General features: G+C 47.2%; 3 protein-coding genes across 3 annotated transcripts; 2 read left to right on the top strand and 1 right to left on the bottom strand.

Annotated features, from left to right (window-relative positions):
• The first annotated feature begins 961 nt into the window (after positions 1-961).
• BO72DRAFT_450778 (uncharacterized protein) lies at positions 962-2,429 on the top strand. The gene is made up of 2 exons (XM_040945334.1): positions 962-1,547; positions 1,604-2,429. Exons 1-2 carry the CDS (start codon positions 1,142-1,144, stop codon positions 2,320-2,322), a joined length of 1,125 nt encoding a protein of 374 aa, XP_040798399.1. The 5' UTR covers positions 962-1,141; the 3' UTR covers positions 2,323-2,429.
• A 459-nt stretch (positions 2,430-2,888) lies between these two features.
• chl1 (DNA helicase) lies at positions 2,889-7,736 on the bottom strand (the record flags this gene model as incomplete). The annotated part of the gene is made up of 16 exons (XM_040946517.1): positions 2,889-3,107; positions 3,272-3,470; positions 3,630-3,732; positions 3,975-3,987; positions 4,040-4,056; positions 4,115-4,766; positions 4,851-5,021; positions 5,088-5,753; positions 5,806-6,438; positions 6,492-6,661; positions 6,720-6,810; positions 6,963-6,967; positions 7,029-7,249; positions 7,346-7,385; positions 7,485-7,496; positions 7,730-7,736. The coding sequence occupies 16 exons, from the start codon at positions 7,734-7,736 to the stop codon at positions 2,889-2,891; spliced, it is 3,219 nt and encodes a 1,072-aa protein (XP_040798398.1).
• Positions 7,737-10,809: 3,073 nt separating this feature from the next.
• BO72DRAFT_470892 (putative chitin synthase activator (Chs3)) lies at positions 10,810-13,350 on the top strand (the record flags this gene model as incomplete). The annotated part of the gene is made up of 4 exons (XM_040947061.1): positions 10,810-10,922; positions 11,031-11,766; positions 11,829-11,948; positions 12,007-13,350. The coding sequence occupies 4 exons, from the start codon at positions 10,810-10,812 to the stop codon at positions 13,348-13,350; spliced, it is 2,313 nt and encodes a 770-aa protein (XP_040798397.1).
• Positions 13,351-13,805: the final 455 nt, after the last annotated feature.

Here is a 13,805-nt window from a genome sequence, read left to right as displayed (position 1 = left end):
CAACTTCAGCAAGCGGAGATCGACAAGAGAGGGAAGTGGGTGCAGAGTAGACAGAGACGTACATGCGGATCAGAGTGATCCCGTCGGAAGCGGCCACGGAGCTCAATATGTGCTACTCATTCTAGATCTAAGGATCAATGTCAAGGTTGAAGGTATTGAACGATGTGAACGATGTTGCTCGTTCAAATAAGGACTGACGAGACAAGAGAAGGATAGTAAAAAAGAGGAAAGGAACGAGAGAAAGGGGAGGGGAGGGAGCGTGGTGGTGGTGAAGAGGGAGATTAGATTGCGAAAGGGGAGGATGATGGGCGATGTTTGGAAAGAAGGAAAGTTAGACTAGGTAGGTTAGAACCTCCCGTGGGTGTGCAGTGCAGCACACTGCAGTGCAGTGGGTGGAGTGTTTGCCCCGTACGGAGACAGTACCTACTCCGTACTACGAGTAGATACGAATTGTGGATAGAACGATGGAAACCTTGAATGACGACAAAAGACCCGCTTTGGTTAATAGGACTAGGACTGTACAGCTTAAAAAGCTTCAGTCTGCATACAATCCGCATATTTACCATCCAGAATGGATTATATGTCTCCACGAGACAGTTGCCCGATTATCAATGAGCAGTTTGGAACAATCCTATGTTGCTCAAAGCTACGCCGTACTCGCTCCCCAGAAATCAGGCAGTCAGTCTCAGTACCATACGGTATGATACGCTACATACGGTGCATACAGATAGATCTCATACCACTCCTACCAACTACCAGCAGAGATAACGGGTAGTCGTCACGCAGATAACAAGTGGTGTTACTGTACTCGAAGGTATTTACTTATCCTCGGCTATTGTCTACTGTACAGTACATACCCAAGGCTTAAACTGCTATATGGAGAGTGAGTGATATATGTACAGGTGTATTTATATATCACTTCCTCATTCCCTGGACAGATTTAATCTCTCCACCCTTCCACCTTCTCTTTTCCTCCCCCTCGCCCTCTCCACCCCCTTCCCCCCCCCGCTAAAACAGACAGAGACGAACCACAAAGGAGAAGACCCCAAATCCTTCATTAGACCGCAACTCGCCCACACGTCAACAAGAAAGATATATATATGAGAATTGTTCTATCAGGAACATCGACTCATTCGAGAATATGACGGACCCCATGAAGCCTCTGGATGCTGCGCCGCGTTCTGACCTTGAGAACACCAGCGCGCCGTCGCCTGTGTCTCATCGGCGATTTGCCATTGCGGGAATTCTCACGACGGTATTCGGTCTCGAAGAATTACCATCAGAAGCGGCTGAGGTTGCCTGTCTTTGGTTACTACACCCAAGACTAGCTACCCAAGAACGAATGACTAGTATCGCGACGGCAGTCATCGCCGACTGGAATTCCAAGATCCAGGGCGCTTGCTCCGATTCAAGTCGCCCTGCCAAAGGCCTAATTGCCGTAGCGTTCGACCAAAGAAACCATGGGACAAGGCTGGTTGATCCCTTAGCCAATGAAGCTTGGAAACAAGGAAACCCTCGTCATGCCCAAGACATGTTCTCGATCTTCCGTGAGTGCTGTGTATGCCGATCCAGACGAATCATAGCTCTAATCTCTGTCCTGCAGAAGGCACTGCCCGTGATGTGTCTCTCTTGATCGACTATATCCCATCTTTTGTCTTCCCCAGATCAGAACGCAAGATATCTGATAACTTGGTTCTGGGTGTTTCTCTAGGCGGACACGCTGCCTGGAGCTGCATCCTGCACGAGCCCCGCATAAGTGCGGGCGTTGTCATCATTGGTTGCCCTGATTATGTGAATCTCATGGCCGATCGCGCAAGACTGTCCAGGCTGCCGTCCTGGACCGATAGCGAAGCTCCTGGCTCCGATTTCTTAGGCTCTGAGGATTTTCCGAACTCATTGCTCGATGCCGTTCGAAAATACGACCCCGCGGGCTTGTTCTTGAGCCAAATGGACTCAACATCGATACCTAGTGCTCTCCGCAGCGAATCCTTGCCGGCTCCCACAGAAAGTGAGAAGGTCTCCCTACGCCCTTTACTCGATCGTTGTTTAGCAGGGAAGAGAATCCTTAACCTATCGGGCGGGATGGATAAATTGGTACCCTACCATCGAGGAAGCGCATTTTTGACTTGGTTGAAACAAGCAATCTCATCCAGTGGGTGGTTTGCTGATGGGTTGGTCACCCTGGAAGACATTGTCGATGAGCACGCTGGACACGAGGTAACTCCCCAAATGGTCAACGAAGCGGTCCGGTTCATTCGTGAGACACTCGAGACCAATAGTGCGTGTCTCAGGACGGGTTCCGTTCGAGAGGCTAAGATGTAGACATGCCACAAGATGATCGAATACAACTATTTATATTGCTATTGCATGTAAAAAAGCACACTACGTGTCCTACAATTCAATTATGAAGGCGCACATGATAGTCAAGCAACCGAGCAGACTCATGTTACTCGAATACATTCAGCGATAATGGAAGGCAATATTCACTGGACTATTCGGTCCGGTGCGGATAATGACAACACATCGGTGAGTGGCGATAGGAATCGACGGCGAGAAGCGATATAGCCCATGGCATCAAGTCGGAGCGAGCATTTGCAACAGCAGTCGAGGGATGAGTCCGGGAGAAAAAAAAAGTGAAAAAATTCAATTCCCCTTTATGGTATTGTTCGATAAATCTGATCGTGAAGTTGTCTGGCGGCCATTTTAAAGCTAGCCACCAACTAGACACCCTTTATTTTGTAGATACACGGACCAAGGTGCCCGATCCGCGGCTCCCATTTGAAGTATTCATCACCAGGGGAGATAATTGACCCTCTTTGCCCTGAGCCGTAGCCAGCGCAGCACCTATCCCAGTCTAATCCTTCAAGCAGAAACGTCAGTTTCCACATTTAAGCAACAAGCTCAACAACACCACCAGCCTCCTTGATCTTCTTCTCGGCGTCACGGCTGAAGTAGCGGGCGCGAACGACAATGGGAACCTCGGGGAGACGGCCCTTGCCCAAGACCTTGGAGTAACCGAGGGAAAGGAGGTCGATGACAGGGGCGGTGTCGGTCTTCTGGCCGCTCACATAGGCATCGCGCTGCTCGGCAGGAACGAGGGACCACAGCTGCAATACAAACAAATTAGCGTTTATTCTTGGCCGCCCCGGTCTTCCTTCACAAACGGATGCGGACATGTCTCAATCCACGTTTGCTTCATCGATATCCGACCAATTCGACCACCGTTCACTGAGAGATTTCCGATCCTCTCTCTCAAGCGGATGCAACGTACCTTGTCAAGGTTGATGGTGGGCTTCCAGAACTGCTGCTGGGTCTTGTGGAAGTATCTCATTCCGACCTTACCGAAGTAACCAGGGTGGTACTTGTCAAGGTTGGTCCGGTGGTGGTGCTGACCACCGGCCATACCACGACCACCGGGATGCTTACGGTGCTTGCCAATGCGACCGTAACCGGCGGATACATGACCGCGACTAGAAAACAGAAATGTCAGTCTGATGTCCTTCCTTTAAGTGTTCGGCACCTCTCCGGAGAGCGCCGGACAAAGCATCTGCCTGTCGCATTCCACCACGAAAACCGCGAGATCACGATCGAGGGCATCGAGGCGAAGGGAAAAAGCTTTTTCGACTCACGCTTTCCTTGTCTTCGAGAAACGGGTAGGCATCTTGTCGACGGTGCTGAGCTCGACAAGACCGGTCTGAGAGTTTGGCGATGGGGGGGATGCGGTCGTGGGTGCTGGGCTCAGATGTTGAAATCAAGGCTGGGGGGGGGGGGGGGGGCTAGAATGTGCGCTAATTTGCTTGCCCTAACTTAGGGCCCTGCCCTTCAGATGAGCCTTGGCGCGCCCCCGGAGCGTATCGATCACGTGGCTTTATTGTGGTCGGGCATCGGATCTGCCTGTGCCAGTTGGCGATCTCGGCCAGTAACGTAGTTGGAAGTAGTTAGTGTTGCTAAAGTCACGGGTAACTATCACGTACTGTAGCCACTCAACTACGTGACTGCTAAGAGAGGCTTATCATTGCTTTGGTCTTCAATTGCTCACATAATCACTAGGCTCTGCTGTTGACACATTGCTTATCATCTCTGAAAAAATCAGACAGGCTCTGAATCGTCCTACCTGCGGGTTGATTGACAGAAGCAGTGGCCATGCTCTGCTTGATCCAGGCCGGAAGCTTTCCTCTAATATTGGTTCGATCATACCGTTTATCCATCAACACGATAGCGGCATAGTCGTTGCGATGCCTGATAGCTCGTCCGATGCACTGGTTCACTGCCCGCATACAAGCGTTTTCGTAGTATTCTCTCCCTGCAGCTTTGGCGGTCGACCGCCGACTGGCTGCGGAACCAACTGCTTGATCAAACGCTTTCTGCTCGACATACTCAATTTTTGCTTGCCAGACGGCACTTTGAATGTTCGGAAACGGCAGTCCGATGATGACTACGCCACGTCCGAGTCGATCGGAAAAATTGATCCCTTCGGACAGCTTCCCACCCACCACGGACAATAGAAGCGCACCGCTACTAGAGTCAATGAGCTCGGCGTACTTCTGAAGCAATTCTTCCGTCGACTCAGCCATTTCTCGTGATTCAGAGAGGACTGGCTTCGTTCTATAGATTAGCTCGTATACGCTCTGGCCCCGCTCGCCTTGTATCGGCTTTTTCCACATGTTCAACACTTGGCCCAGGTAATCGTAACTGGGGAAGAAGGCAACGACGCCATCAGGAATCGCGTTGCAGATGGACGCTATTGTTCGGCCAAGGTCAAGTATCTGAGCGATCGCCCAGAAGCATCAGAGAGGTGCGCCGGTTAGTCGAGACACGTTCTCCCATCAGCTTTTGTACGAATCACTTACCATTGCCTCTACGTTTCGAGACTCATACGTGAACTCGAGATTCATGCCTTGTACTCCACGCCCTAACGTGTGTACAGTCAAGTTCCCCGACGGAATTACATGACCGTAACTGAAGGTATCGATTCGTTCAGAGGGGACATAGGAGAACAAATGATTCATGTAGTCTGCCATCTACGAAATCTGTTAGACGGACAAATCCGAAAGACAATTCACTAGACACTTGCAGCGGGATCTTACCGGTGACATCGTTCCACCAGCCAGTATGACGGCTCTGGCATCTTCAACGAGGTCACGGAATTGGTTTGTGGGATCAAGAAGCATGTATTTCAACTGAACTTCATCCTTGTCTTTCAGATAAAACAATCGCCCCTCAGCGGACGGGTTCATCAATGAGAGCAGGAATCCCTGTATGTGGAAAAGTATAGGTGTCGTGGATCTCCCAGAAGCCCTGGCTCTTGTTGCTTCTTTCGTGAATTCGACGTACCCATCGACTTTTCTTGCGAGCTTACTCTCCTGAAGATATCGGCTTAGTTTGTAAGGGTTAATTTGGTCGACGCCCTTCCCAGACATGAGCTCCGAAGGCAGGACACGTCCTTCAGGCGGCCCATTGCCGGTCAGCACAGAGCGAAGGTGATGTGTAATTGAGCCGAGGAGCCGGATGATCTGAGCAATATAGCTCCTGTTTTGTCCTTTCAAACGGGTCTTAAACTTGCGGGCATAGGCCGTTAGTTGTGAGATAGACAACTCAAATTGGGAAAGTGTCACAGTCGCGGAATGAATGCTAGATATCGCATCCATCAGATTATGTGCTTCATCAATGATGATGATATGGCCCTTGATTGACAACCCAAGTGCTTCCCTGGCTGATCGCTGAAGCAAGAGAGGATATGGAAGAGTGACAATCTGTTCAATTTCAGTCGTGTGTTTAGAACAAAAGGTTCAAAGGAAGACCCACCTCGCTATGCTTGATAACCGATCGAGAAGCATAATAAGGACATATTCCGATCTCCTTTCCGACGTTCCCTAAGTCTTCTATATCTTTCACCGTCGCAAGTGCATGGTCGCGGAACCGAATAGCACGTGTCTCGTCTTCTTTTGCCGGTAGATAGGGGCATTTGTGTTCTGTGGCTACTCCAGGTTGCTGCAATTCGAGACAACGTTCATTAATTGCTGTTGGATTCTCAAGTGAAGATACCCGTGTATTGATGCAAAGATTCTTCCGGGATCCGAGGGAGAGGTGTCTAATGCGTTCTTCCAAGGCCTTGCTTCCATCACTGGGTATCATATCTTCTGGGATACTCGATGGCATGGCAATGCGTCGTAATTCACCTGCAAATTGGGATAGCTGAGAGTGTGTCCGAGAACAAAAGAAAATCTTAATCTCATCGTCTTGGTCACTGTCTGCATCGTATTTAGCAGTCGATTGCCCTCTGAACCTTTTCAGCAGTTCAAGTGTGCTGAAAGAGAGCCCACTGTCGGGTTGCAAGCTTTTGGCTGAAAGACCTGGTTGACCATCGTCGCTATCATATTCATCCACAAGGAATAGATCTTCGTGCAAGGGCGGCCCCGTGGATGCCTTGCTTAGTTTCTGATGGTCTTCAATTTCATTATTCTGCGGTTAGGACTCGACAGTGAACCTACCTGCTTTTTTCGGGGGAGTTCTGGATTCTCCACCACAATCCTTTGTTTCTCTTCTTTGAGTTTTGTCCTCTCTAACCGCTCCTCGAGCTCCCTCCTTTTCTCGAGCATTGAGCGACTCAACTCACTCTTGGCGAATTCCAACATCCAGTCCGGCTCACTCTCGTCATTGTCTATCGCTAAGGTCAGAGGCAATAGCAATGCATATTAATTTAGATCCATAATCCTCACTAAGTGTGTGATCGATGGTATCTTGGAAAGCAGAACGCTTGTGGTCGCGCAGCCAAGTCAAGGAGCCACATATTAAACTTAAAGATTTACCCTACGGAATATGTTAGTCATCAGTCATTTTCATGGTTCCTCATCACCTTCAAATCAAGTAAGAAGCAGATTTCGCGTCGAGCCTCTCAGAGTTTTTAGGCTATGGTCCCCTTCAATGGGCCGAGCTACGTAGGGTGACTTGAATTCACTCACAGTGCCTAGCAACACCAAGTTAGCAGGGGTCGCAATGCCTTTGCCTAGTCATGTAGTCCAACCTACCCGTTGGGGACTCGAAGATTGCTACTTTGCCATCCTCGAGACATGTGTAAAGCGCTCTCATGAACTGAATTTGAATATTATAGGGCGAATAAGGGTGGTGGAAGTCCTTGGTCTGCAGCTCCATTACTTCCAGGTGGTTAATGCTGCATTCATAGGCTGATTCCACAGGAGGTATTTCGACAATTCCAAATAGAGAGACGACAATGGGTGAATCCGACAGACTAGACAGTTTACAAGAGAAATAGAGACTTAAAGCTGTCAACTTTGATGCGAGGATGGAGTGTGTAGTCCTTTCTGAGTTACCACGAAGAACATACAAAGAACTTTCCACGGAAGATCGGAGGCCCCACACATATACTAGTCAGAACTAGTCGCGCCCCAAATCTTTTTGGTAGCTCACCTAGAACCTAGAACCTAATAACGCTCGACTCGCACTCTTAAGGCTGAGGAACGTACAGTACTGAATTTCTAGGTACGCAATGAGTAGTAGCAAGTAGAAATCTGTTCGATCCTTATACCTTAGTGCTTAATGCTCAACTGCATATCAGGGTGGTTACTGGTAAATCAGAACAATCTAGTGATTGGTTTTGCAGGTATTGACCTAAGTTGGTTACGTAACTACTAGATCCCGGTAAGTTCACTAGTTACTGTGAACACAGGTCATCTGAACTTTTTTTTGGGCTCATGTGGAACGTTCCCACGGCACATGATGCCAAGCCGTTTACATAAGCAGGAATATTCCACGCGATCTTATATATTACTGTAAGGGAAGTATAAAAAAAGAGATTGTTCCTATTATTAAAACTATACAGATCCTTCTAAGTACAGATAGATATCTAGCTAATATTTATATAATAGAGTCCTTTCTTCTTGAAAAAGAATATTCTATCTATTTTAGAGTTATAAAAGTATAGAGTTATAAATATTATAAAAATATAAAGTTATAAAATTGTTAAAATTGTAAAATTACTAGTCCGAGTTTTTTCTATTATTCTTATAATTTTTCTTAAAGTTATTTATATCGGCTTCAGCCCCGTCGGTATTAGTATTAGAGATATTCTTATTATTATTATTTTTAGATTTATTCTTATTAGTCTTGTTATTATCTTTAATATTATTCTTATTCTTATTTTTTTTTAGAAATGTCCGGAATTTTCTCGGTGTTATTCTTATTCTTGCCGTTTTTCTAAAAATGTCCGGAATTTTCTCAGTATTATTTTTATTCTTGCTGTTTTCTTTAGAAGTATCCGGAACTATTATTATAGTTAGTATTATTATATTATCTAAAACCTTCTTGTTTATAATAATACTATATTTATTTATTTTTATTACTATATTTTTAGTAGTTTCTAAGAACTATCTAAGTTAATTAGAACATTAACATACTATTGAAAAAAAATTTTATTCTAGAAACTTTTGCTCTGTTTTATATATATATATTTTTTTATTAAAGAGGATCTTTACTTTTTTCGGTTTTTTTTTATTTCTTTCTCAACGGACTGCTTGATTGTTGACATAAAGTTAAGAAGAAGCTGTATTCTTACAGTATCTCCGTAGCTGGGGTATACACATAAAGTATGTTATGTAGAAAGATTATCTCGCTATTTTAGACGATTTTGGACCTCTTTCTAACAATGTTTGTATAGGCTACCTTTATCTGAATTCTGATTATAATTAAAATCCGACTAGCAAGGTTGTTCTGGATGGAGAATCGGTATAACACGCATTGTTACAATGAGGTTTTACTTTTAAACTTAGATAAGCTGTCAACTACTATAGCTACATATGTTAGCTAATAAAACTGGAGTACTAGTAATGTTGAAGACTGTATACTCTGTACTTGGACCATCAAGCAGAACCAAGGCCTTGCCCCATCTGACAGATGAGGTGGTCTGGGCGAAGGAGTCAACATCCGTAGTGTGATCCAAGGAAGAGTACATTTAGGGGGTGGAAGAGAAAGGGGCAAGTGTCGCCAGTTATACTATTAAATTACTACTATACACTCCGTAGGTACGCAGTCGGTGTATATAACTAAGTGATACGGAGTAGTGCTGAGTACTTAGTATGCTTGCGAGTGCTATTAATAGCCATGAGTTCTGAGAATTATGTGGTACTGTACTATACACTAGTATTACTCCGCAGGTAACTTACCTAATTAAGTATACAGAAGGTACGTAGAGTCGTGGACTTGTTCCATGCCCCGCTCCTGGCCAAGTATAAGCGCTATTGACACCGGTCGAATTTCTATTGCCATCGGCATGTATTCAAAAATACAAGTCCTTATAATAAGAATCTTCTTATATTAGGAATTACGTTAGGGATTCTTAGGGTATTTAGGAGCAGAAGATATTGCTGTTAGAGTTCTTTATTAGAAAGTCTTTTTTTTTTCTTTCTATTAGAATTATTAGAGTCTATATCATTATTAGAGTATATTATTCTGGATTAAAGTAACGTTATGCAGAGTATAAAGAGTATATAACAATTACCGTCTACTTTATAAGGTTTAGCTGCGGTAGCTTTACCATTACAGCCGGCCATTATCCTGGCCAAGTTACTTTCGATCAGGATTACATGTGCCTGCCTATTTAGAGCTTCATGCTTGCTCCTACTTGACAAATGGCCAGCATCTTGCACTAGATAGTAGCTTCAGCGATATGTTGGATATGTATGATGATGGGAAGGTGGATTGACCTTAGGTAGAGTATATTGTAACTACTGTACATATAAGTATGTAGTATAGTTTCTCCGTAGTACTCTGATTGTGCATCTGATATTTCGGTCATGAAGAAAAGATATATATTATGTAAGGGAGCTTCTCGAACAGTACAGTCCTTGTAATTTTGATACTGTATCTACTGAGTATGTGTAATCTGTATTTCGTACTGTACTGTACCTCTAAGCCAACCGACTACCTATGTATTTAGTCAGATACCAAATTTATTAACATGCCAGATGAAACCCCACTTCTCGAAATTGCCCCTGGCCCCTGTCAGAGAGACTACTTCACTTGTTTGATGTTCAGCAGATTCGGGCCCTGAAAATCAGTTGACATGTACTTGGACGTTGGGTATGAATATATTCCGTACAGTATAGTACATTACTTCTTAAGTATATAGCGTACAGTACTTAACCATAACCACATCAAACAACTACTACCTTCAATGTAGTAAATCATCCAGGGTGACGAAGCCTTTGCTGGCTTGCTGGCTTGCTGGCTTTGTAGTTTGTGCAGTACCCCCCTTCTGTCCCCACCTTCTCTCTTGTACTGTTTGTTGCTCAGCAGTAACATAACCTACTCGGTGGATTATTATCGATGATTGTTCCCTACCCCCCAATGTTTTTTCCCGGCCCCTCGTCGCCCTCCCCTCCCTAAGTCTAAGTAGGTAAAGTAGATTAATAAGTAGTTAGTGAGTCTAGCAGGAGTAGGTAACTAAACTACGCACTGTGTACTAGTCCCAAAGGTGAGCGTACATTGTAATAATCATCGTTACTACTCGGTAACCTCCATTCCGCTTTCTGTTTACGCTCAGCCCGAGTCTTCTTTCTTCCTTTCCTCCCTACTCCCTTAACCACCCCTCTCCCTCCCCCCGCCCCCCATCACCCTTAGCTTTCGACTTATTAACATCTTCTGGATCATCAGACCCGAAGTCTTTGCCACATAGTAAGGGCTTTTAGTCTGAAACCATTTGATTGTCAGGGGCAGAGAAGAAACAATCACAATCAGCCAAACCAAGAAAAGAAAAAGCAATAGTTCCAAGACCGGAGAAACACACTGGCCGCGATGAATAGGCCACCACCCCAAGGTCGTGGTCAGCCACGGCTGGGTGCGACATGGTATCCAGGGGGTCAGGATGATTTCTACATGCCAGAAGTCATATCTCCATCTCCTCAAAGGTACGAACTGCCCGCGACTCTTTGAACAAACAGTTGATCATCCCTTCCTAGTGTCCCTTTCATTTGGTTGTGTTGCTAATCGATCCTATCATATCCTTGTTCTAGTAGAGTCATGCCCGAGGTACCGGAGAATATGCAAGACAACATAGCTCATCTTGAGCACGAAGCTCGACACCCCCACCACAACCAGCACGCTCCAGTGCAGTATGACCGCTCTCGCTTCCCCGAGCGCACTTCGTCCGCCTTCTCACAAGACCAGCCTTACCCATCAGCCTACGAACCTGCCTCCCAGTACGAGCAGCAGGATACGGCTCACGATGCCATGGATACTCCCAACGTCTCTCCCTTTCCTGTTCTGCGAAATCCCCCGCCAAACGTCCCTCCAACCGATGAGCAGCGGGAAGCCAACCTGGAAAGAGCACGTATGGCGGTGCTCTCCTCTAATGATCCGGAGATGCAGCTGGCCTGGGCTCAAGACGCGCTCGCTTTCGTCGAGGTTGCCATGCAGAACGAGGCACGTCTGTCTTTGATCCAGCCTCCGCGACCACAAACCCCCCCGGTAGAGCGTCAACTCAAACTCGACGCAATGAACATTGTGAACTTCCTCGCAGAACAACATCATCCCAAGGCTGAGTTTATCAAGGGCATGTGGCTCGAGTTCGGGAAATTTGGATATCGCGTCGATAAGAAGGAAGCTTTCCGATCCTACTCGAGAGCCGCGGACAAAGGATATGCCAGAGCCGAGTACCGGATTGGCATGCAATTTGAAAGCTCTGGAGAGCCCGAGAAAGCCATCAGGCATTATGAGAAGGGTGTTGCTCTTACAGACTCTGCTTCCTTCTACGTATGTCTCCCCGCGTTATCAGACCGGCTCGTACCCCGCGCTAATGATATATACAACGGTAGCGCTTGGGAATGATGATCCTACTAGGCCAGCATGGTCAGCGTCAGGACTATCAGATGGGGCTTGAATACATTAGCCTTGCAGCGCAGTCCTGCGATGAGAATGCCCCTCAGGGAGCCTATGTTCGTCCGGATTCACCCATCAATTCTGCGGCTGGGAAGCTAACCTCTTCATGCCCAGGTCTATGGCATGCTGCTAGCGCGAGAGTTACCGCAGGTCAATGTTCCGGAGAGCTACCTTCCTCTTGATCTCAATGCCTCCCGTGTCAACATCGAAAAGGCTGCCTATCACGGCTTCGCAAAGGCACAGGTCAAGATGGGTGCGGCCTATGAGCTGTGCCAACTCGGCTGCGACTTCAACCCCGCCTTGTCTCTGCATTATAACGCATTGGCTGCACGACAAGGGGAACCGGAAGCAGAGATGGCAATTAGCAAATGGTTCCTTTGTGGTCACGAAGGTGTCTTCGACAAGAATGACGAGTTGGCATTCACCTACGCTCAACGTGCCGCTCAAAGCGGATTCCCTACTGCCGAATTTGCCTTGGGATACTTCTACGAGGTCGGAATCTTTGTTCCCGTGGACATCAAAGAAGCTAGAAGCTGGTATGCCAAAGCAGCCGCCAACGGAAACAAAGATGCGACAGGCCGCATCGATAGCATTTCTCGCTCCAAGACTTTGTCCAGAAAGGATCACGAGCAAGTAGCAATCGCTCGGATCAAGTCGCGTTATGGATCTGGTCAACGAGGGGGTCCGATGAAACCTACCCCTGAGAACATCGAAATGCCTGATCCGTCCCGAATGACTCTCTCAGACAATCCATTGGCCGCTGCTCCCTATCCCGACAGGCCTTCGTCCCGGGCCCGACCTGTATATCCACCCGGATATGGCATGCCTGACCCACGTCCTAGTTCCGCGTTTGGGATCAATCCCAACATCCGCAATACCGCTCCCACCTACAACCGCGCGGCGTCTTATGGACCAGGCCCTATGGGCTACCGGACCCCAGGGCCCAGTACCCCCTCCACTGCCAGTCCCACAAGCCCAGCACCTACAACTCCTAAGCTTGATATTGGCTACTCGGCACCGCTCGAAAAGTCCAACGCGGACGCTTGGAGACGCCCTCAGCGGCTTGACAACATGCCTTCTGACCGCAGACCTGTAAGAGGCCCTGCCTCTCATACGCAAGTTGGTCCGGTGAGCTCCCCTCGACCAGCTGCTTCGCCTTCAACCACGTCATTCCCCCCACGGACGGAGTCTATGCCGTCTTCGAATGCTCAATCCATGTCTAAGCCTCCGCCATCTTCATCCACACCCAAACCCTCCTCAGCCGCGTCCACCCCTAAGCCCGCCCCACCGACGACAAGCGCTGCCGGCCAGAAACCTCCAGCAACAACGCCAGCCAAGTCGCAATCTGGTCTTCCGGGTAAAGGCCCCAAGACGTTTGAGGAAATGGGGGTTCCAGCTGTACAGAAAGACAGTGATTGCGTATGTGCCTACTTTGTTGCAGCCGCATACTCGTCATGATAGCAGCTAACATTGTCTAGATTGTCATGTGATACCCCGACGCCATCTATCTCGTGATATTTATTCGCTTGTGCTGTATCTGGGAAGTCTTATGAAGCGCGATACCATCTCTCCTTGCCTCGAGCCATGTGGCCAGGGTCGAGTAGCTTGAAATTGAGGGTCATGAAGAGGCAGCTTACGACTTAAGTTTGAAACCTGAACATTCAATGTTTCTTTGGGATGGTTATGTTTCTTGCACTTCATAGGTTTTTCTCAGGGGTGTCAAGAACACCGCAGTAAAATGAACTATTTTCCTACCGGGCATAATTATGTATGAGAAGAGTGTGGCAATCTCCTTCTTGCTCTGAAGTGACCATTCTGTTGCCCTCTACAATGTTCCGAGCTTCTTGTGTCTCCCTTCACTTCCCCTGGAGAAGGAAGGCAATCGTTTATGGTGGGTGCTGAATGCAAGTCAT

The sequence above is a fragment of the Aspergillus fijiensis genome (genome assembly GCF_003184825.1).
Source record: "Aspergillus fijiensis CBS 313.89 unplaced genomic scaffold BO72scaffold_49, whole genome shotgun sequence".
NCBI lineage: Eukaryota > Fungi > Ascomycota > Eurotiomycetes > Eurotiales > Aspergillaceae > Aspergillus > Aspergillus fijiensis.
The sequence above is the reverse complement of the archived record's forward strand: the minus strand, read 5'-3'. Positions and strand labels throughout refer to the sequence as shown.